Here is a 19,457-nt window from a genome sequence, read left to right as displayed (position 1 = left end):
GTCGTCTGTGATTTTTAACTGAATGGCAGTGTTGTCTTCCAGCACAACTGAAAAAAAATATATATAACCACCAAAGACATGTCCCCAAGCATTATCATTAATACTAAGGTGTAAATAAAAATAAAAATACATACAAATAAAACACCCAAACTACAGTACATGTATAGTCGAAATACAAATAACACAAATAATTGAGCTTTTTAAAGTGGTAATAAGATGATAAATTTGGCCACACAAAGGTCTCAATTTCCAAATCAATTTGTCTTTGCGAATGTATTTGTTTTGATTAGATTTTAATGTCTGCCACAATGTAGAAATTAATACATGTACGTACATGTATATGTAACATACTGTATGTGCAAACTCACTCAACTCTAGTGGAGAAAAGTTGTATGGCAACTATGGTTACATACTCCCTTTATATAATAATAATAATAATAATAATAATAATAATAATAATAATAATAATAATAATAATAAATAATAATAATTTTCAAGCGTCTTTCAAATTCTCCAAGCACACTTTACAATTATTAGAACAAGAAAAACCTAATACGACATATGCAAATACCGTATTTTGCAATAATAATCACTACAAAATTTATAAAAATTATAATCATCGTTAACTATAAAATGTGTTTTACTTGAAAAGTGTTACGTTGCTGGGCTGCGACTGTATTTTTCCCTTCAAGCTTTCCGTCCACGTTACTTATGATGACGTCGAATTTTGAAAGTTAGGCGCGGTCGTTACACGTTAGTTTCTTTTCGCAGTGAAAAGCAGGTAACGCGTTGTTTTACAGGAAGAAAAAAACTTTTTGGGGGAAGCAATGCATGCTAAATTGCGACTTCTCGGTGACGATCGCTGTTCGAATCGTGTTTTGCACTCGTCGGTTATTTTGTTTTAGGGAGTGTTAGCTTGAATTAATGTTGCATGGTGAATTAAAGTGACACTGGTGTTTTTATTTTGCGCATGTTGTAAATAAATGCGGGTATTAGTATATTTTACGGTGACGCTGGCAATATAGGTAAATAGGTGTAGCTTTAGGATCGGTCGTTATGATATGTATCAATAACTTAAGATTGTCAGCATTAATGTTAAAAAACGTCTTGCCAATGAACCCGGTCCCAAGCCCGGATAAATACACAGGATTGTGTCAGGAAGGGCATCCGACGTAAAAGCTTGGCCAAAACAAACGTGGAAAAAACCCTGAAGATGGAGGACACTGATTCGCTGTGGCGACCCCTTGAAGGGAAAAGCCAAAAGGAAAGGGAGTGTTAGCGTGATTGCTAATCGGTTGCATCAATTGTGAACAAGTCTCGCACTTTTTGTGCGGTTTACGTCACGTGCACAAGTTTTTAATGCATGTTTTTGTGTTATAATATCAATGCAAACTTCACAAAAACTCCAAAATGGCAAGATTAATCATCTTTGGATTCTGACAGGGGCTTACGCAACAAAAACAAGTGCTACAGTAATTGACAAACGCGGATCAGTCTTAGTAAACTGTTCACGTGTTTGTAGTCGACAGCATGGCTGAATTCACCACACCCCAGATGTCCAGAGTGAGGAGTGTTAAAAGTGAGGGAGGAAGCCCCATCCACATACCAGCCTCACCATTTATGAAGAAACTTGGCTGTGGTACAGGAGTCAGCGTCTACCTGATGGACAGGTGACAAATGGCTAGCGTGCCAATTTAGTAATAAACTGGGCTCACTAATTTTCTCCACAATTTCATTCCAGAGTAGGGCAGATCAACGCATCACCTTGGGCCATCAAGAAGATCAACAGCAAATGTGCCAGCAAACAGGCAAAGTTCTACCAAAATCGTCTGAAAGAAGAGGCAAAAATCCTCAAGGGAATCGACCATCCGAATATTGTCGGTCAGAGCCCAAAATCTCAATTCTCTCACTAAAATTTTGCAAAGCTAAACTAACAAACATATTGAAATGATGTAATTAATGTCTAGATATTTTTTCTATGGTTGAAATTCTTGCCATTGTTTTACGAAAGCATCACACATGCAATAGTTAAACCTGTTGGTTGATTATAGGTGCACTCTTTTTTTATATAAACATTGAAACATAATGGGTTACAATGAAGCAACACAAAATGAAAACATCCCCAGCATAAGTCTTACAACCATTCATTGATTTCTGGATGTGAACCTGCAGGATTCCGGGCATTGGCCACGGCAAAAGATGGCTCCAAATGTCTGGCCATGGAGTATGGAGGAGAGCAGTCTCTCAATGACCTCATTGAGAAACGCAGAAAAGACCGTCTGAAGGCCTTTCCTGCCGCTGACATTGAAAAAGTGGCGCTTCACATCGCCCGCGGGTTGCAGGTTACAAACATATTTGACTCATTCATTTTTTGGAGTGGGAATAATGTGATTCCAAGGTCCTATTTTCTTAGTTGTACCCACTAGCAAACAACACAATTCATTGTTGTCATGGCATTTTTTAATAATTATTACTGCAAACAAATTCTGATATACCCCCTCGTGTCATCTGCAGTATCTGCACAGTGAGAAAAAGCTGCTGCACGGCGACATCAAGTCATGCAACGTGGTCATCAGGGGCAACTTCGACACTATTAAGATTTGCGATGTGGGCGTGTCCCTCCAGCTGGATGAGAACATGACAGGTAGCACAACACGAGCGATGCTTGCTTTTAGATGTCACATAAAAAGACTCAAGTATGTTTTTTTTTTTTTTTTTTGGTGCGGGGGTCAGTGTCCGACCCGGAGGAGGAGTACATCGGCACAGAGCCCTGGAACCCCAAGGAAGCCCTAATGGGGTGCGAGATCACAGACAAGGCTGATATCTTTGCTTATGGCCTGACATTGTGGGAGATGATGACGCTGGCCGTGCCTCACATGGACCTCCCGGAACATGACGATGAAGAAGAGGATGATGAAGGTGAGATTTTTTTGGAAGAGCCTGTGAGAAGATATAAGATGGCATCAATTGTACTGGCTCAATCATACTGAACATTTACCCAGTTCATTACACGGGTATAGAAAATAAGCCACATACTGCTTCACCATCCCCTAAATCTCCTTTCAGAAGAGGCAAGCTTCGACGAGGACGCCTACTATTCACGGCTGGGAACGCGGCCGCCGCTAGATCCCGAGGCGCTGGGCGGGTCCTACCGGAGGATGCTGGAGCTCTTCTTTGTGTGCACCGAGGAGGACCCCAAAAGAAGGCCTTCGGCCACACAGATTGTGCAGGCGCTCGAGGGCAACTCGCTCCTTTGCCAAAAGTAGAGCAGGCAGTGAGGTTTGAGCATCTTTATAAATGTTTTTCCTCGCTTGATGATGTATCTGGCATGTCATCGGATACGCCATATGTATGCTCATAGTGCTCAGTTTTGATTGACATTCGGACAGGAATTTGTTTTATTGTTCAATGTGCGGTTAGAAATATTAACCTCAAACGATTCTTTGTCACAGTTGTTCTCGATTCAGCTCCAATGTGTTTTGAAGTGAAAATGTGTACCTATTTTTTTAAAGATTAACTTGTTGTCATATAGGCTACATTTCCATATTAAAGCTAATTTTCTTCGACTACTAGGCGCGTCATGTCATTTTCCCACCAAAGAAATGTAATGCAGATAATTCAAGCACTGCTTGTTTTATTAAAGCTTAGAACAGAATCCTCTCCCAAAATACCCCCCTTTCTAAAAGAAAGGAAAATTCAGTTGTGAAGAGCAGATCAGCCTGAAAGCTGGAAAAAAAATTCAGATGAATAAAACATCAACGAGAAGTTATTTCCACATAAACATCTGTAATAAAACTATAGCAAATTTACAACAGTCGCCCCTGAGCTGAAAAAAAAGTCAATACTAATCAAATCGACTTTCCAAACTGAAATCAGGCATTCCCAGGTAGGGCAACGATCGCTTCATTTCAGGCGATGAAGTTGTAGACGAGAAAAGTGGGTGTGCCGCAGTATGCCGTCGCAAACTGTTTGCCGTCCGGCGTCGGGTCAGAGAAGGCGATTTCCTCCTTTGTCAGGTGGCTGCCGTACATGAAGGTGCTCCTTGAACGGAAAGAAAAGTTGTAGGTTAACACCAGACTTGAGTTACTAACATTTCAGACTACCAAAGCAACATTTCACATTCCCCCCCAAAAATATTTTACAACCTATCTTTGATTGAGGCAATTTCAATATAAATGTGTTTATATTCATGTGATTACAAACAGAAATTTAAGTACAGTGATAGCTCTGCTTACGAATGCTTGAGCTAACAAACTTTTTTTGCCTTATTAAATTCGCGAGAATCTAATCTTGGCATACAAACTAGTTTTCGGGAAACACACGGAGCGCCACGGTGGGCGGCGGACTAGTTTTCGGCGGAAGAGCACCAACCACACGGCCGAACAGCGCCACTGTGGCTGCCGGACTACTTTTCCACACCCCCTTTCTCTTAAGTGCATTCATGGTTTGTTATCAAGGATACATTTGCTATTCTGGGACCGAAAAAGACCCCACCACAGGCTACTGTTCAGCCGAAGAGGACACAAAACAAAATTACAGTAAAGCAGAAGAAGATCATCGAGAAACACGAACGAGGTGTGCGTTTGTGTGACTTGGCGTCCCAGTACCAGTATGCTAAGTCAACCATTGCTAAGGGTGTTTCTGTTTTGTCTAAGCAACGGTCTCAGGCAATAGAATAGGTTGAAAAACCTCTGTTGATTTGGATTAACGAAAAACAGCTAGCAGGGTACAGTGTGTGAGGGTATTATCGCCGAGAAAGCACAGCAACTTCACTCGGATATCATCAAGAGGCAACTACATCAAAGCCCATCACAAAGGTAAATAAAACGACTTTATTATACAGTACAGTTTATTTCTTTAATTCCAATACAATAGCACATTTATTATACATAAAATAAGGTATATTTTGTGTAGTTTTAAGGCTTATTTAGTAGAAAATTATGTTTTATTGGTCCCTGGAAACGGATTATAGTCATTTTTAATGATTTCCTATGGAAAATTAATGTTTGGAAGACACACTTACACACACTTTATGGATACCAATTAAGTTCGTAAACTGAGGTATCACTGTACACAATGACACAATCAGACGACATCAGTCTAACTGAGGCCCCAAAATGGCCTACCTGACTGTGTCCAACATACGGCGGGCGACGCCCTGGCGCGGACAAGACTGAAGACCCATACGCGGCTGACGCCGCAAAGCGCATTCTCTGGCACGGTGGAGCAGCACCACGCCCGGTGCCGGTCCATGAAGTCGTCCTTGGTCATGTCCTTGATCTGATCCGGCTGCTGCAGGACTCGGAAGGCCTACGAGAGATGACACGATTTTCTTACTCACCAAAACTCATTCAAACATTCTTATCAGGAATTTGCACGTAGCTAATTGATTTAATCAAAACATTTGATTACCGTATTTTCCGGTGTATACGGCGGAGCACCCAAAAGACTTCTTTTTCTTCAAAAGATCACCCTGCGCCTTATATGCAGGTGCGCCTTATATGTGAAGTAATATTGAACCACAACAGGTGTCGCAACTACTCCGATTTCACCCTGTAGAAGTAGTGCACGGTCCATGCTGGGATGTATATATAAAACGTAACCCCAGCATCTACTGTAGCGCCTTACAATGTGGTGTGCCTTATATGAATGTATAAATTTTATTTGGAAAATGTTTTTCATTCATTGAAGGTGCGTCGTATAGTCTGGTGGGCCTTATACAGGTAACATCGGACTTGCGACCGACTTCCGTTCCGACCAAATGGTCGTAAGTCAAAATGGTCGTAAATTGATATCCATTCAAAATGTTGAATAGAGACTCGGAGGCTAAATGACTCGCAAACTCCCCCCTCTGGTGCCATCACATGGTCGATTGCTGTGCGAGAGTGAGATGCTGGCTGGTCAAAATTGTTGTAAGCGTTGCCGGCCTGCTAGCGCGGTGGAGGTCGTGGTCGCAAGTATGGGTGGTCGTAAGTCGATCCGGTCGTAAGTCGGATGTTTCACCATTCATTGGTGCGCCTTATAGACTGGAAAATAGGGTAAGTCATATTGCCAGCTTCCAATATTTGTATTTACCTCCTTTTTAAAAGGAATTCTTTTTTTTTCCTTTTTTTTGTCGTCAATCTATCTTAAATCTAGCATGTGATTGAAATGTGCTTCAGGAATGTCTTCCTTCAAGCAGAAAATAACCCGGAAAATTTCCCCCAAGTTTTTCCATTTGGATGGATGCCAAAGGTGATCCGACGTGTCTAACCGCTAACCTGCCGTATGGATTCCGCGACCAGGCAGCCCACCACCATCCGATTGGTGTTGACAAACAAGTAAGTCTTCGCCTGCGAGGGTCTGCTCAAAGTCTCCTGCTGGAAGCCCAACTCGTTGTCCGCGATAAGTCGTACCTCTTCCGCCTGGAAAAAAAAAAATTCACATGGGCCCAAATTAGCAAAAAATTTGCTCCGAAAAGAAAGTCGAGAAACTAATATCAAAGATGTCTGATTCCTTTGATCTACCAAATTCTGCTTGACAAATGAAATGTATTATTATTATTATTAATCATTTCTTGAGAATTGCTGAACTTTAAAGGACAACCGACGTCTCCGGACAAGTTGTGTCCATAATTTGTAAAATGTCTTCAAATTACTTCTACTGAGCATATTTTACAAAGATTCCACTGCATATAGCTATATTTTACGTTTTAAGACTTGCGCCGAATATTCCGGAAGTCTTGGTTTTGAGTTGGTGACGAGTCCGTACGTTACGTCACTGAAGGAAGGCCCCTGACCGAAAAAAGGACACATTGTAGCAGTCCTTCCATCACGTCAATGCATTTTGTTCTACTTTGGTCTGAAAACGTCATGTAGGACCACAAAGAGGCAGAACAGGGCGACAAAGCTCCATATAAGGAATTAATCAGCCTGTGGAAACGGGCTGATTAATTCCTTACACGGCTTTGTCGCCATGTTCTCCCTTTTTTGGGTGCGACATTTCCCACCCCTGATGCCTCAAAATGACATGGAATAAATTGTTTAATCGATTGCAAACATGTATGCTTTCTTCTTCAAAACTATTTGAATCATTCATAACTGAATGAGTAACAAGAAAGCATATTCTCTGAATCTGAAACCATTGTTTTGATTCTCCAGAAATGCAAGACGTCTTGGCAAGACGTCTTGGCGTGACGTCACAAACTGGGGGCGGGACTTTCTGAAAATGCTATATTTTTTTTGCAGATTTTGGACACTTTAAGTCATTTTTATTGGTGTTTTGCATTTGACTAAAAATATCATACTGCTCGTTTTGGGTATTTTAGATGCTATAAAACGTTTTTCTGATGTCAGTTAGGAAACAAAAAAGTGACGTCGGTTGTCCTTTAACACTCCCGTGTGGGAACGTACCTTTTTGACAGCGTACTTGGGATCATCTGGCATCACCAGAATGATCTTGCCGTCCCAGAACTCGGCTACCACCCTCTCCTTTTTCCAACCCTTGGGGGGCGGACAAAAAAAGTATTGATAAGCCATCTTTCTATAAATAGATCAATATTCTCCTCTTCCGACACCGTTACCACAAACTTGATGGAGTCCAGAAGGCACTGGTGGAACTGCTCATGTTGGAAGTTGTCTTCTGGGTTATCTGAGCTGTACACCATCCCGCAGGAGCCGCAAGTGGTGGCGCCAAACTGTTTCTGGCCTGCATCCTGGCGGGGTAAGCATGGCGTGATTAATTATTTTTTTAAGTTAAGCGATAATATGATGTGAAAAAGCGGGCCAACATACGATAATGAGTTGATCGTCGTCATGCTTATCTTTCCTCCTGCGGGTTGGTCGCTCTTTGGTGATTGATGACGGCTGAGTCTTGCTAGCAGGGGAGCTTTTGGAACTTTTGTTCCACAACATATACACATTGTTGGATTAGCATGAGGAGCGATATAAAAAAATAATGCAAACTGAGACGGGACATTCCAAGGAATAACTTGTCTCACCGTTTATTAGCGGATCCGAAAATTGGATACACAGCCAGAGATTCTGGACCAGGAAAAAAAATAATTGGGGTTCATTTGGACAGGATAATGTGTGTGAAAATTATACCACATGCTCTTTTTTTTTTATCAGGGATGAGAACTTTCCGCCGATCGGCAGATTTCCGACTTTTTCAGACCAAAATGACCATTCGAGAAAAGCGCACATTTTCGCTGTTCATTTCCTGTTTCGGCTTGTGTTGACGGAAAACACAATTTTGATTGGCTGATACTGACGCTGGTTGGCGGTTAGCGTCACTTTGATTGGATGATCTTGACTTAGGTGCCATTGATGTTGAAACAGGTGAACACTCCCTTTTAAATATGCATACAAGTAATAAAAAAATCAGGTTGAATGGACCAAAGGATTCGCCTTTGTGGAGAGAACAGGTTTGAATTTGATAGATTCTAATTTGCAATGAAACAACACATATTGATGTCGACAGTCGAATGTTAGTAGCACTATGACAAGCCCCATGCTAACGTTAGCATCAATATACTTTTATGAGAGGCAGCAGAAAGCAAGCGTGCAAGCTAATGAGCAGTGTGCAGGCTAGCTAGCAGTAACCTTGCGTATGTACCCGGCAAGTTGACTTTTATTCAGATAGTTTGGCTGGATTTTTACCAGTCATGAGGAACAGAAAACCATTCATATTAATTGTGAGTATTATCATTTATTTTAAACAATATATTCTGACATTTTGTTGAAATCACATTTCAATACTGTATATATATATGTGTGCGCCCGCCCCCGTCCTGCCTTTTTTCCCAGACTTTTTTCTCATTTATCATTCTCATCCCTGTTTTATGCAGTTTATTTGCAGTGCTTACCTTTGGGTGGTGTAGTGGTCGGACCTTTGGGATTTGTGCCTCTGGGGTCACAAACAGGCTTGGAGCTGCCATCCTGATTCCGACAAAAATATACAGGTTTAAATTAAGAGTCAAAATAAAATAAAATTTGGTTTGGACATATTTCATTCGATGCTAAACTACCTGAAGAGCAAAGGATGAGATTCGGGATGTCTGAATCGGAGTCCTTGTCAGCACAATTTTTAGCTCCTTTGTGATTAGGGAATTCTTGGGCGCAGCCTGATGGGAACTGAAGGGAAGCAGGGAGAAGAAAAAAAATGGTCAGAAATATTTCAAATACTTTTATGACCATATTTCTTTAAAAGAGGGACATACATGGCAAAACTTGTTGAGTTTGTGTATGTTGAAGATAAAAATGTTAAGATGCCAGAATAATATGAATTAAATCTGCAGTGTGGCATGCCCGGTGGCGTGAATGGTATGCAGAAACGTTTTTAAAGGGCGTTTGTACATTTTTAGGAACTTCTTGTCCTGCTAAAAGCTCCAAAATTGATTCAGCTCAAATTTGATAACTGGAATAAGCTTGGTCAATTCCGCCAAGGACTCCCAATACACACATTTTTATCAAGCCAATTGTGTTTAAGGCTTTTATAAAAGGACGTTTAGTAGCCGTACAAAGAAAAATTAAAGCAGGGGTAACCATTTACTAAGCTCGTTAGACTGTGCGGGTGTTCATAATCAAGTCACCAGTGAGCATGCATTGAATTTAATAAATAAATAAGTACATAAATAAATACATAAATAAATGAGCACCTCGGCTGTTCTTGCGGCAAGTCACTCATGGACGTCTGACTCATGGACTTTTTTTCTTTGACCGCAGCTTGGCTTTTGTCCACGGCGGCGGACATCTTCTTGTACAAGGACCAATGCTTCTTGGTTGTGTTGAAGAAGGCGGCACCCACCAAAATCTTGGCTTTGGGCTTCTTCATCCCGGTGAAGGTCATGGTGATGGCTTTCTTAGACTCAGAGACCTTTTGGTTGGCATTTCTGAAATTAAAGACAAACAAAAATAATCAACATTATTCAACTCTTAGTAGCACAACTGCTTGGTGAGTTACATGGGTGTCAGCCAGTCAGGGTGAGGAGAACCGTTATGGGTCCAGTTTGTTTCCGAGAGCAGATAAAACCAGCGTCTTGTGTTCACAAACCTGCTCCAATTCATCTTGGACGGCCTGATGTTGGACTCTGTGTAGTTTATAATGCTCGATCCTGTCGTCCCCTTGGCCTGCTTGGCTTTTGGAGCATTCTTGCTTTTTGCAGCCTTCTTGATTTTCGGCCCAGCTTTTTTGACCTGGGCCAGAGGAGGAGCAGGACGAGGAAGTGAGTCCTTCACCGCCTTCCTCTCTAGAGGTGTTAGATAGATGCTCTTTTTCGTCCCGTAGAAGGAGCTTGTCATCGTTGCCTGCTTGAGCGGAAAGCCTAAGGAGAATCACGGATAAAGATGTTGTTCAAATAGAACATTGCGCTAAGTTGTTCCTGTCCTACAACGCATTTATACCTGCTGCTTTGCAAGGAGATTTCTTAGGTGACGGGCAATTTTCTTTATTCAAACAGGCATTGTCACCCAGTTTCTTCTTTGGAGATCTCCTCTTGATGGGGGATGCCTCCCTCTCCGTCTCAGTCCTTTTTGACCGGGTGACAGCGAGAAGAAACAAACAAGTGCATCAGATTCAACACATCCCTCATCTCCATAAAAACACTGATATAATGCTCACCTGTCTAAATCCACAGAATACAGTTTTCTCTTCCGAGTGCTCATTGGCATCATTTTGCCGACCTCTCACCTGCATATGGATAATTGTTATGATTATGTAGAACATCAGCAGTTTAGTCACATAAAAGCAGTCTATTGATTACATATGAATCATCATGATGAGAACAATGTTATTGAAAAACGGATCCCGTATTTTTTTAATCAAACGATTGCTCCAGCTAGACAAAGATCAACACAATCAAAGTATTAGACGTATATCCAGTACTTCTCCAGTATTATTGGAGACAGAACACAACAGGATCGTTTCTTGACTATTTTTACATTAAACTCTAAGGTAGACTGCTTCCCTGGCACGGTTATTAAAAGGGGAAAAAACGTAACGTGACATTCCCATGCTTATATTTGAAACACTGAGATTTATATCGAACAAAACAAGGGATGAGAGCTCAGTTGATATTGTTAAACGTAATAAATCCTTTCAACAAATGGACCTCGAGAATCGATGCGCTTCGAGGTACGATAGCACGCCATTGCTCGAACACGGTCATCTCAAACAAAGAAAGAAGGATGGGATATCTTACCCAAAACGCCTTGAAGTAGAGGATGAAATAATCGAAATTTTAGTGGTGGTCAATAGGGGAGAAACAATGCAAAACTGGAGGTTCTCCTTGCCCGCGTTTCCTCAATGTGTTTTGAAAGGCGCGCGGCAGATCAATGCGGCAGTGGGAATTCGCGGGAAATACCACAAACACATCCGGTTGATTGTTTGATGATTTTTACACCAACACGCCAAAAATGATCCCTTCCTTTGAAATGTATTTGGAATGATGTTATTATTATTATTAATATTTCGAGAAAAAATGATGGAACAACAGTCTAAATGAAGAAAAAAAAAAATGGTTCCGGGGCCTTGTCAGTGAATTTCCGGGTTTATTTTATCAAACTGCTGAGGTACTTTTTTTTAAAATAAAACATTAGTAAAAAAGTACTTAATTTTGTAAATTAATAAATTTAAAATATGCGTGAAAAATATAAACGAACTACATTTTTTTAATGGGCGGAGCAATATACAATTCCCTTCCGTGACTCTGCGGTAACAACTTCCGGTTTCAACCTGCCACTCCATGCGCGAAATGACAGCAAAGTCAGTCAGTAAATAGTCCAACTTAAAAACATTTTTCTGCGTTCACATTCCATAAAATCTTCTTAAAATGGTGTTTTACTTCACAAGTGCCGGTGAGTTTGTAGCCATGTTAGGCCGCGTAGCTCCACATGTATATGCTCAGTTTGCTGTCTCTGTTTTCCTCTTAGTGGTGGAGCCTCCTTACACTATTTACATGGGAAAAGACAAGTATGAAAGTAAGATTACGCACACTGGAGTTATGGATTTTATTGTTGCATTTTTACTTAATCAACTACGTTACCCTCAGACGAAGATCTGATCAAGTATGGTTGGCCTGAAGACATCTGGTGAGCTCCCCCACAAACGCAAAAAAAACTTTTATTGTCATAGTAATCAGGATATTTCATTTTTTGTGCAGGTTTCACGTGGACAAACTCTCTTCAGCTCACGTTTATCTCCGCTTGCCAAAGGTAAACAGATGACTTCATCATTATGACATATGTGTCAAACAAATGTTCTTTTTTTAAAATATTGTTCCATAATTGGACTCATTAAATCTCTGTTTGGCTGTTCTAGGGTGTGACTATCGAAGATATTCCCCCGGAGGTTTTGATAGATTGTGCACAGCTAGTAAAAAACAACAGCATTCAAGGTCTGTCATAGAAATATGAAAATATTAATTGTTTATCAAAAAGTGTCTGGTGATTGCGGATTTTTGCTTCGCCTCGCAGGTTGTAAGATGAACAACATCAGCGTGGTCTACACGCCATGGTCCAACCTGAAGAAGACTGGGGACATGGATGTGGGACAAATTGGTTTCCATCGACAAAAGGAGGTCAGCTGAATCAATGCTCTTGGCAGCGCCTGAATGTTTTGCGTCTGTGAATTAGTGTGTGGCAGTTTTTTTTTGTCTTCAGGTGAAGACAGTGGCCGTGGAGAAGAAAGTCAATGAGATTGTAAACCGCTTGGAGAAAACCAAAGATGAGCGCTTTCCTGACTTGGCGGCCGAGAAGGAGTCGAGGGACCGTGAGGAGCGCAACGAGAAGAAAGCTCAGCTGCAGGAGCAGAAGAGACGTGAGAAAGACGAGCAGAAGAAGAAGAAGGAAATAGACGAGCTTAAGTCAGTCGTCATTCCCTTCCTTCACTTTCATACATTAGCAAAACAAGTCATTCAACTATCATTTTCTCACCCCACCCTCCACTCATACCCCAAAAACATTTCAGATATTTTAAGTGTGTTTTTCCAATAACAATAGAAACAAGAAATATATTAAGCACAGCATCATTAGCAACTTTTATTTTAATGTATGGTGTAATTTCTTTCCTCCAGGTGCTACACTTCACTGATGAAAAGCGAAAACATGCATACCAATGAGGTGAGCGCACACACTAACCTATTCCACTCATACAGGATTGTAATTTTAAACAGCGCTTTTATATGATGAAAAACCATCTTTGTGTAGGGGGGATACGATTCCGACGACTTTATGTGAGGACGACATCAATAACAACAACATAATGAAACAAAACATACAAAATAACACACAAGGAACCAGAGCAGTGACAACCCGACCCCTAACTAAAATGGCCACTGCATCCTCGAGGGAGGATGCGATAAAGATTCATCGGACTCATTGAGGGGTGTTTTGTAGGGGGCATACGACAGATCGTGCCATTTTGAATGGTGTTGCCGACTGACTTTTTTCACTTTATTTTTTTGGTCAAGTGTTTACAATCAATGCTGTTTGACAATATAGCAATGTTATTTTTATGCATGTGTCTAAATCCATTTTTGTGCATTTTTTCCGTGGCTCATCAGCAGGCCTTCCATGTATTTTCATATACAATCACATATAGACATAATCACAATACCTATTCATATCAAAAATCCCATCCATTCAATACATTTTCTATTAAATATCTTGTACATACTGAGTCTGGCCTTTGTCTAAGTGGAAGTTTAAACACATCATGGAGCGCTATTTTGGTCTGACTGTAACCAGAGGTGTGCAACTGGTGCTGTTTAAAAATAGTGTCAACACACAGCAAGATTTCATATGGTTGCATTTAATCGTCTCAATCACAAATCCTGACAATGACAACAAAAACAATGTCCTCTAGTTAATGATGGTAATAAAGTCCCCACATAAATTATACACAGCATTGTATTAAAATATTGAAACTTTAAATCAAAAAGGTTTTCCAGCGCTAAAAATGCGTATTTCCCCATAGGCATCAAGAGTAAAGGGGAGAGTCAAAGGCAGGAGTAGATTAATTGTTGAAATAGGAGAATGCAATATTTTTGTTTGTTTTGTCTCAAAATAGACAACACATGCACAATTTCATTCAGTTGAAGATTCCGGTTGTTGATTGTGTTCACTAAATGTCAGTCTTGGATATTCCGTTATGTTCATTAAAAAAAATAGAAAAAGAGGCTGGATTTGGGTAATTTTTGATTTGACTGCAAATAATTTCGATAAGCAGCACGCTGCCTTTACTGCAATAGCGTTGATTCGAAGTTCAAATGAAAACAATACTCTACCACCATGTAAATAAGTTCACCACGAGAGTCGCATAACAATGACATCACCGAAACGGATCACTTCCGCGTCTACACCCCTTGACCGAAATAAAAACAACAACCCTTGACAGAAAACCGAGGAACTTCACCGATGCGTTTTAATGATTAAAAATGGCTCTTTTAAGTTGTTGTTTCACCCTGGCCTGCCATGGTCTCGGTTTATTCCTTGTCGTAGTGTTGTCAGCGTTCCTATGCTACTGCGCGTACGTCAAGTATATACACTTGAAGTACGACCACATACCTGGACCTCCGAGGGAAAGGTAAGGGGGATTTATTATAATGTCTTTGCTTGCCAGCCGCTCGCCTCATTTGACCTCTTTTTGTTTTATTTTGTTTTTAAGTTGGCTCTTAGGACATAGCCCGATGTTGTTGAGGTCAATGAATAACGACGGTCTTTTGCACGACGTTTTCCTGGAATGGTAAATATGTTATTATATTCATCATCATGATCATTGACACCACCATTAGTGTTATGTTGAAAGGGCCCAGCGTTATGGACCCGTGTACAAGCTCAACACGCTGCATTTTGTCCTTGTCTTCGTTATCTGCCCAGAAACGGTCAAGGTACAGTAACTTGATTCCAAGTTTTCAAATATACATATGAATGTAACATTTGAACATATTAAATCACTTTAAGGATTTCCCACATACGTAGCTGTTTTGTCAATATGGTCTGATTTGATAAGATAAATAAACCCCAAAATATCACCAGTTTTTTTTATTCATTTATTTATTTTTTGGTGCATTCAGGAAATATTAATGTCCTCCAAGTATCCCAAAGACATTTTCCTCCACAAACGCCTCTTCGGGATGTTTGGTCAAAGGTGAATTGTAAAATCAAGATGCACATGTATCACAAATAAATATATACTGCATATAATGTATGAGTTTGTATTATTGCTTGTCGCTTGCAGGTTTTTAGGCAATGGCCTGGTAACAGCAAGGAATCACGATCAGTGGTATAAACAACGGCGAATCATTGACCCCGCCTTTAGCAGCCTGTGAGTTATTTTGCACAAACCTAATCTCTGCTTTAGCAAACAAATAATCACAACTATGCTGTTATTATTATTACAATTGGGTGTGGCACACAAACACGGGAGTAAACAACAAGAAAGCTGTTCAACAGACTGGCACAGGACCATGCATTTAAGGAATGGTCACGCCTTGATGAACGTGATAGGTCATCTTACCTTTTAAGGACAAACAACCACACTGCGCAAATATTGCGCAATAGTTCAGGAATGTGCGGTCGATTAATTTCCGCTCCTTAATGTATGCTGACACACATGTGCAGGTACTTGAGGAGTCTGACAGGCACGTTCAACGAGCGAGCCGAGAAGCTGATGACCAAATTGGCCGATATCGCTGACAAGAAGTTGGAGGCCCGCATGCTGGACTTGGTCAACCGAGTCACCTTGGATGTCATCATCAAGGCAAGGCCACTGATTAAAAATACAAAAAAAACGATTTACGGTTATATGTTAAAATGACGCTCTGTTAACCCAGGTGGCGTTTGGCATGGATTTCGAGCTCCTGGAGGATACCTCATTGCCTTTCCCCAAAGCCATCGAGACCTGCCTCCAAGGGATGGTCTTGAATATACGTAACATCTTTTTCCGGGTACAGCAAAGGTTACATTTCTTTTTGTCACCACGTCGCACCAAAATCACATTTTCGCTGAGCTTGGATGATAATGTCTCTATTCACATAAACATACAACAAATATAATAAAAAAATAAAATAAAATGATTTTTAGTTTCACCCCAAAAACTGGGCCTTTGTGGAGGAAGTGCGCGCCGCGTGCAAGCTGCTGCGCTCCACCGGCGCCGAGTGGATCCAAACCAGGAAGCTCGCCCTCCAGAGTGGGGCCGACGTGCCTAAAGACATCCTCACGCAGATCATCAAGTCGGCCGGAAAGGGTCAGCTATCGAAATAAAACGTCTATGCTTTATTAACTAAGCATGAAATGGTTAAAAGTTAGTTTTAAAGAGTTGTTTTTTTTCCTTCTTCTTTTATACATCAGAGGAAAACATCACGAAAGAAGACGAAGAGTTCATGCTAGACAATTTTGTCACCTTCTTCATCGCCGGTGAGACTATAATCCGATTACAGTCATGCGGACCGTTTTCATTGTCGTGGTGATGCTTTTGAATGATATTCCCTTCCTGATTCGCTAATCTTGAAACATGAGATGAGAAGAAAGTCAATTCACATGCAGAAAATTATTTCATTGAATATTTAACCAAACTCTTGCCTAGTTCGCTTTATTTTTTTTTTTTTTTTTGTAATGGTAAAATATTATACATAAGACATTTGGCATAAACTCCAGCACACCCGTTACCCTCATGATCCGCAGATTAAAAAAATGGATGGATGGATGGATTCTATCAAATTTCAGATTTATCCAATAAAAATATGTATTTTTCTCATTCTAATTATTCTTTAAAAACGACTTTGAAATGGTCTTATTTTATTCATTATTTTCTCTTCATCCAGGACAGGAAACCACAGCTAACCAGCTTGCGTTTTGCATCATGGAGCTCGCCAGGCATCCTGACATCATGGAGAAGTGAGGGAAAAAAAGTCGAGCAAAACGACAAAAACGGATATGCCAATTGTGTTTACGATCAAAATAAACCAATTAGTTTTGTTTACCAGAGCTCAGAAGGAAGTGGATGATGTCATCGGGATGAAACGGGAAATTAGCTACGATGATCTCGGGAAACTGGTTTATCTCTCGCAGGTACGGTGCTTTGAAACTGGGCACATTTTACAGGGGACGTTAAAATGTTTACATTTTAAAATATTCCGGTTTGAATCATCAAAGTGTTTTGTATTTTCCCCATGATGTTGTTTTTGAAAATTCAATATTCTCTAATTTCATTCTAGGTTCTTAAAGAGACGTTAAGGTTGTACCCAACAGCTCCAGGAACGTCCCGTGAGCTTGTTGAGGACATTGTCGTAGACGGCATCCGTGTTCCAGCTGGAGCCACCTGTATCGTAAGGCATTGCCCGCCGACAAAAAAAAAAAAGGAAAATAATAGTAGGTGACTTTTTTTTTTTGGGGGGGGGGACGTAGTTCAGCTCATACGTCTCCAGCAGAATGGAAAGGTTCTTCAAGAATCCGCTAGAATTTAACCCAGATCACTTTCATCCGGACGCTCCCAAGTAAGGATTTTTTTACACCATTTACAAATTACAACAACAAACAGAAGAAAAAAAACATAAGGACAAATGATGACAAAACAGTTTTGACAAAACAGTTTAGTTTTCAAAATGTTTTTCCTTTAATTTTGAGGGTAAAAAAGTACTTTTAAAAATGTAACTTAAAATCTGTACTGGTATTTATTTTTCCCTGTTTTTGACGAAAGTGTACCTGCATTTTTCCTATTCAAGGCCTTATTACTGCTACTACCCTTTTTCTCTTGGCCCGCGATCCTGCCTGGGACAGAATTTTGCTCAGGTGAATACAAAAGTAAAATAATAATAATAAACTGTTATTATAAGAATGATTATGTATTTATTGTCGACAGATGGAGGCCAAAGTGGTGATGGCTAAATTGCTGCAGAGGTTTGACTTCGCCCTGACACCAGGTCAGAGCTTGGACATCCGTGACCTGGGCTCGCTGCGCCCTAAGGGTGGCGTAGTATGCACAGTCACTCACAGGAAACACTACTGCTAATGAATGTACTCGATGTCTGCATCACACAAAAGCACCTTTCAAAGTTGGTCTTCAATCCAAGCCCGTAAACCAAGAGAATTATTAGATATGCCAAATCGATGAATATATTACTTTCAATTTTTTTCGTTTTATTATCAGCTGCTGACCAATCAAAAACTCAATGTGGGGGGGCAGTTAATTTTTAACAATTTGTTGATGTTGTTGATTGTGAATCCAGTGGAATTCGTTTGACATTATCGATCAATATAGGGAAAATAATCACTAGATATGTACTCTTATAAACCATTCTTATTTTGCTTGAAATTTTATAACGCTATTGTAATGCATTTTAATGAAATAAAAATCTATTTTGAATGTAATTATTCATGGAGTTACTGCGAGTGACCACGATTGTTATCGCGTAAGCCGTCAGGGAAGTCCTGGCTATTGAGAGGCGCAGCGTTATGACGTCGCGACACTGAAGTTTTGCGGCGTGACAGCATCAACCAACAACTCTACAAAAAAGCGCATCGCTTTGTTTTCTTTTCACCCTGACCATTCATGTTGTCGGTCAACTAAAATATGTTTGTTTTTAACCTTACTCTGCTTCGGCCCCAAGTCTGATTGTAGTTTGTGACATTTAAACCACGTTAAACGCTTTTTTATTATTTATATATAATAAAATAAACATTTTATTATTATTATTTTAATGGTCCTTTGAGTGTCTCTCCGTTCATTCGAAGTCAAGCAGGATTGGATTGGATTGGATATGCCTTTATTATCAGAATCAGAATCAGAATACCTTTATTCGTCCCGCAATGGGGAAATTTGCAGTCCACAGCAGCAATTGAAGAGGGATGGGGTTGGGGTGGGAGTGAAAGGATAGAAAACAAGATATTCTAAGCATAACAAAATAAAAATGTCAACTGTATACTGTGCAAATGTAGATGTGCAAAAACCGTTCTATAAACAAGACTGTACATAGTGCAGAATCAAGAGATGCATTTAGATATATTGCAACAACCCATATTTACAAGTGTCCAGTTTTTTTTTGTTTGTTTTTTTTTTCACATGTGATCATTGGGAATTGTGAAGCCTGACAGCAGTCGGTAGGAACGAGCGGCGGTACCTCTCCTTCTTGCAGCGCGGGTGTAATAGTCTCTGGCTATTCTCACAGTGGAGAAATTTACATTTCACAGCAGCAAAGTGATGAAAGGAATGAAAGTAGAAAAACAAAATACATGAGCTGCTGGAAAGGCAGCCACTCTCGCGGCGCCGTCTTGAAGTCAAAATAACTAAATAACAAATAATATGACAGCATAGAGACAATATGACAAAACAAAGACACAGAGAGACATTCATTCTCCAGGACTTGCTGTACCCTCTTTGTGATGACATGAAGCAGTTCTAGATGAAAGAGTAATTCCAAATGTCACCATTCGTTATTGGGTGGCCCGGTAGTCGAGTGGTTAGCACACCGGCTTCACAGT

General features: G+C 40.3%; 4 protein-coding genes across 5 annotated transcripts; 3 read left to right on the top strand and 1 right to left on the bottom strand.

The window, feature by feature from the left end:
* The first annotated feature begins 707 nt into the window (after positions 1-707).
* Positions 708-3,566, top strand: pbk (PDZ binding kinase). Of its 2 annotated transcripts, none has more exons than XM_089021894.1 (7): positions 708-781; positions 1,523-1,670; positions 1,742-1,881; positions 2,173-2,342; positions 2,515-2,644; positions 2,734-2,919; positions 3,070-3,566. In XM_089021894.1, the coding sequence occupies exons 2-7, from the start codon at positions 1,531-1,533 to the stop codon at positions 3,264-3,266; spliced, it is 963 nt and encodes a 320-aa protein (XP_088878020.1). In that variant the 5' UTR covers positions 708-781; positions 1,523-1,530; the 3' UTR covers positions 3,267-3,566. The 2 variants fall into 2 exon arrangements, with proteins under 2 accessions (XP_088878020.1, XP_088878019.1); XM_089021893.1 differs by having other exon boundaries at positions 3,067-3,566.
* A 96-nt stretch (positions 3,567-3,662) lies between these two features.
* esco2 (establishment of sister chromatid cohesion N-acetyltransferase 2) lies at positions 3,663-11,462 on the bottom strand. The gene is given in 15 exon segments (XM_089021891.1): positions 3,663-4,041; positions 5,127-5,163; positions 5,166-5,310; positions 6,261-6,404; positions 7,392-7,481; positions 7,562-7,693; positions 7,773-7,875; positions 7,979-8,021; positions 8,846-8,918; positions 9,008-9,113; positions 9,638-9,871; positions 10,033-10,303; positions 10,383-10,507; positions 10,600-10,668; positions 11,180-11,462. Coding segments are annotated over 14 exon segments (1,689 nt in total). The 5' UTR covers positions 10,653-10,668; positions 11,180-11,462; the 3' UTR covers positions 3,663-3,908.
* A 236-nt stretch (positions 11,463-11,698) lies between these two features.
* ccdc25 (coiled-coil domain containing 25) lies at positions 11,699-13,492 on the top strand. The gene is made up of 9 exons (XM_089021895.1): positions 11,699-11,834; positions 11,910-11,957; positions 12,029-12,068; positions 12,140-12,191; positions 12,298-12,373; positions 12,453-12,556; positions 12,639-12,841; positions 13,052-13,097; positions 13,185-13,492. Exons 1-9 carry the CDS (start codon positions 11,810-11,812, stop codon positions 13,212-13,214), a joined length of 624 nt encoding a protein of 207 aa, XP_088878021.1. The 5' UTR covers positions 11,699-11,809; the 3' UTR covers positions 13,215-13,492.
* Positions 13,493-14,142: 650 nt separating this feature from the next.
* Positions 14,143-18,682, top strand: LOC148883752 (cholesterol 24-hydroxylase-like). The gene is made up of 15 exons (XM_089021892.1): positions 14,143-14,562; positions 14,644-14,721; positions 14,785-14,866; positions 15,053-15,126; positions 15,217-15,303; positions 15,600-15,738; positions 15,812-15,925; positions 16,062-16,224; positions 16,329-16,394; positions 16,802-16,874; positions 16,964-17,048; positions 17,195-17,305; positions 17,385-17,473; positions 17,702-17,768; positions 17,839-18,682. The coding sequence occupies exons 1-15, from the start codon at positions 14,414-14,416 to the stop codon at positions 17,986-17,988; spliced, it is 1,527 nt and encodes a 508-aa protein (XP_088878018.1). The 5' UTR covers positions 14,143-14,413; the 3' UTR covers positions 17,989-18,682.
* Positions 18,683-19,457: the final 775 nt, after the last annotated feature.

This window comes from Hippocampus bargibanti, linkage group LG19, assembly GCF_051943395.1.
Source record: "Hippocampus bargibanti isolate YZ-2025 linkage group LG19, ASM5194339v1, whole genome shotgun sequence".
In the NCBI taxonomy this organism is placed as follows: Eukaryota; Metazoa; Chordata; class Actinopteri; order Syngnathiformes; family Syngnathidae; genus Hippocampus; species Hippocampus bargibanti.
Note: the sequence above shows the minus strand (reverse complement) of the source record. Positions and strands in the feature narration are given on the sequence as shown.

Excerpts from the sequence above, each read along its gene's own strand:
- ccdc25 (XM_089021895.1), top strand. The coding sequence starts at position 11,810 with ATGGTGTTTTACTTCACAAGTGCCG. Across the intron at positions 12,374-12,452 it reads AAAAAACAACAGCATTCAAG|GTTGTAAGATGAACAACATC; the intron begins GTCTGTCATAGA and ends TTCGCCTCGCAG. Across the intron at positions 12,842-13,051 it reads AAGGAAATAGACGAGCTTAA|GTGCTACACTTCACTGATGA; the intron begins GTCAGTCGTCAT and ends TCTTTCCTCCAG.
- LOC148883752 (XM_089021892.1), top strand. The coding sequence starts at position 14,414 with ATGGCTCTTTTAAGTTGTTGTTTCACCCTGGCCTGCCATGGTCTCGGT. Across the intron at positions 14,563-14,643 it reads CCTGGACCTCCGAGGGAAAG|TTGGCTCTTAGGACATAGCC; the intron begins GTAAGGGGGATT and ends TTTGTTTTTAAG. Across the intron at positions 15,926-16,061 it reads TACGTAACATCTTTTTCCGG|TTTCACCCCAAAAACTGGGC; the intron begins GTACAGCAAAGG and ends AATGATTTTTAG.
- pbk (XM_089021893.1), top strand. The coding sequence starts at position 1,531 with ATGGCTGAATTCACCACACCCCAGATGTCCAGAGTGAGGAGTGTTAAA. Across the intron at positions 1,882-2,172 it reads CGACCATCCGAATATTGTCG|GATTCCGGGCATTGGCCACG; the intron begins GTCAGAGCCCAA and ends GTGAACCTGCAG. Across the intron at positions 2,920-3,066 it reads TGAAGAAGAGGATGATGAAG|AAGAGGCAAGCTTCGACGAG; the intron begins GTGAGATTTTTT and ends ATCTCCTTTCAG.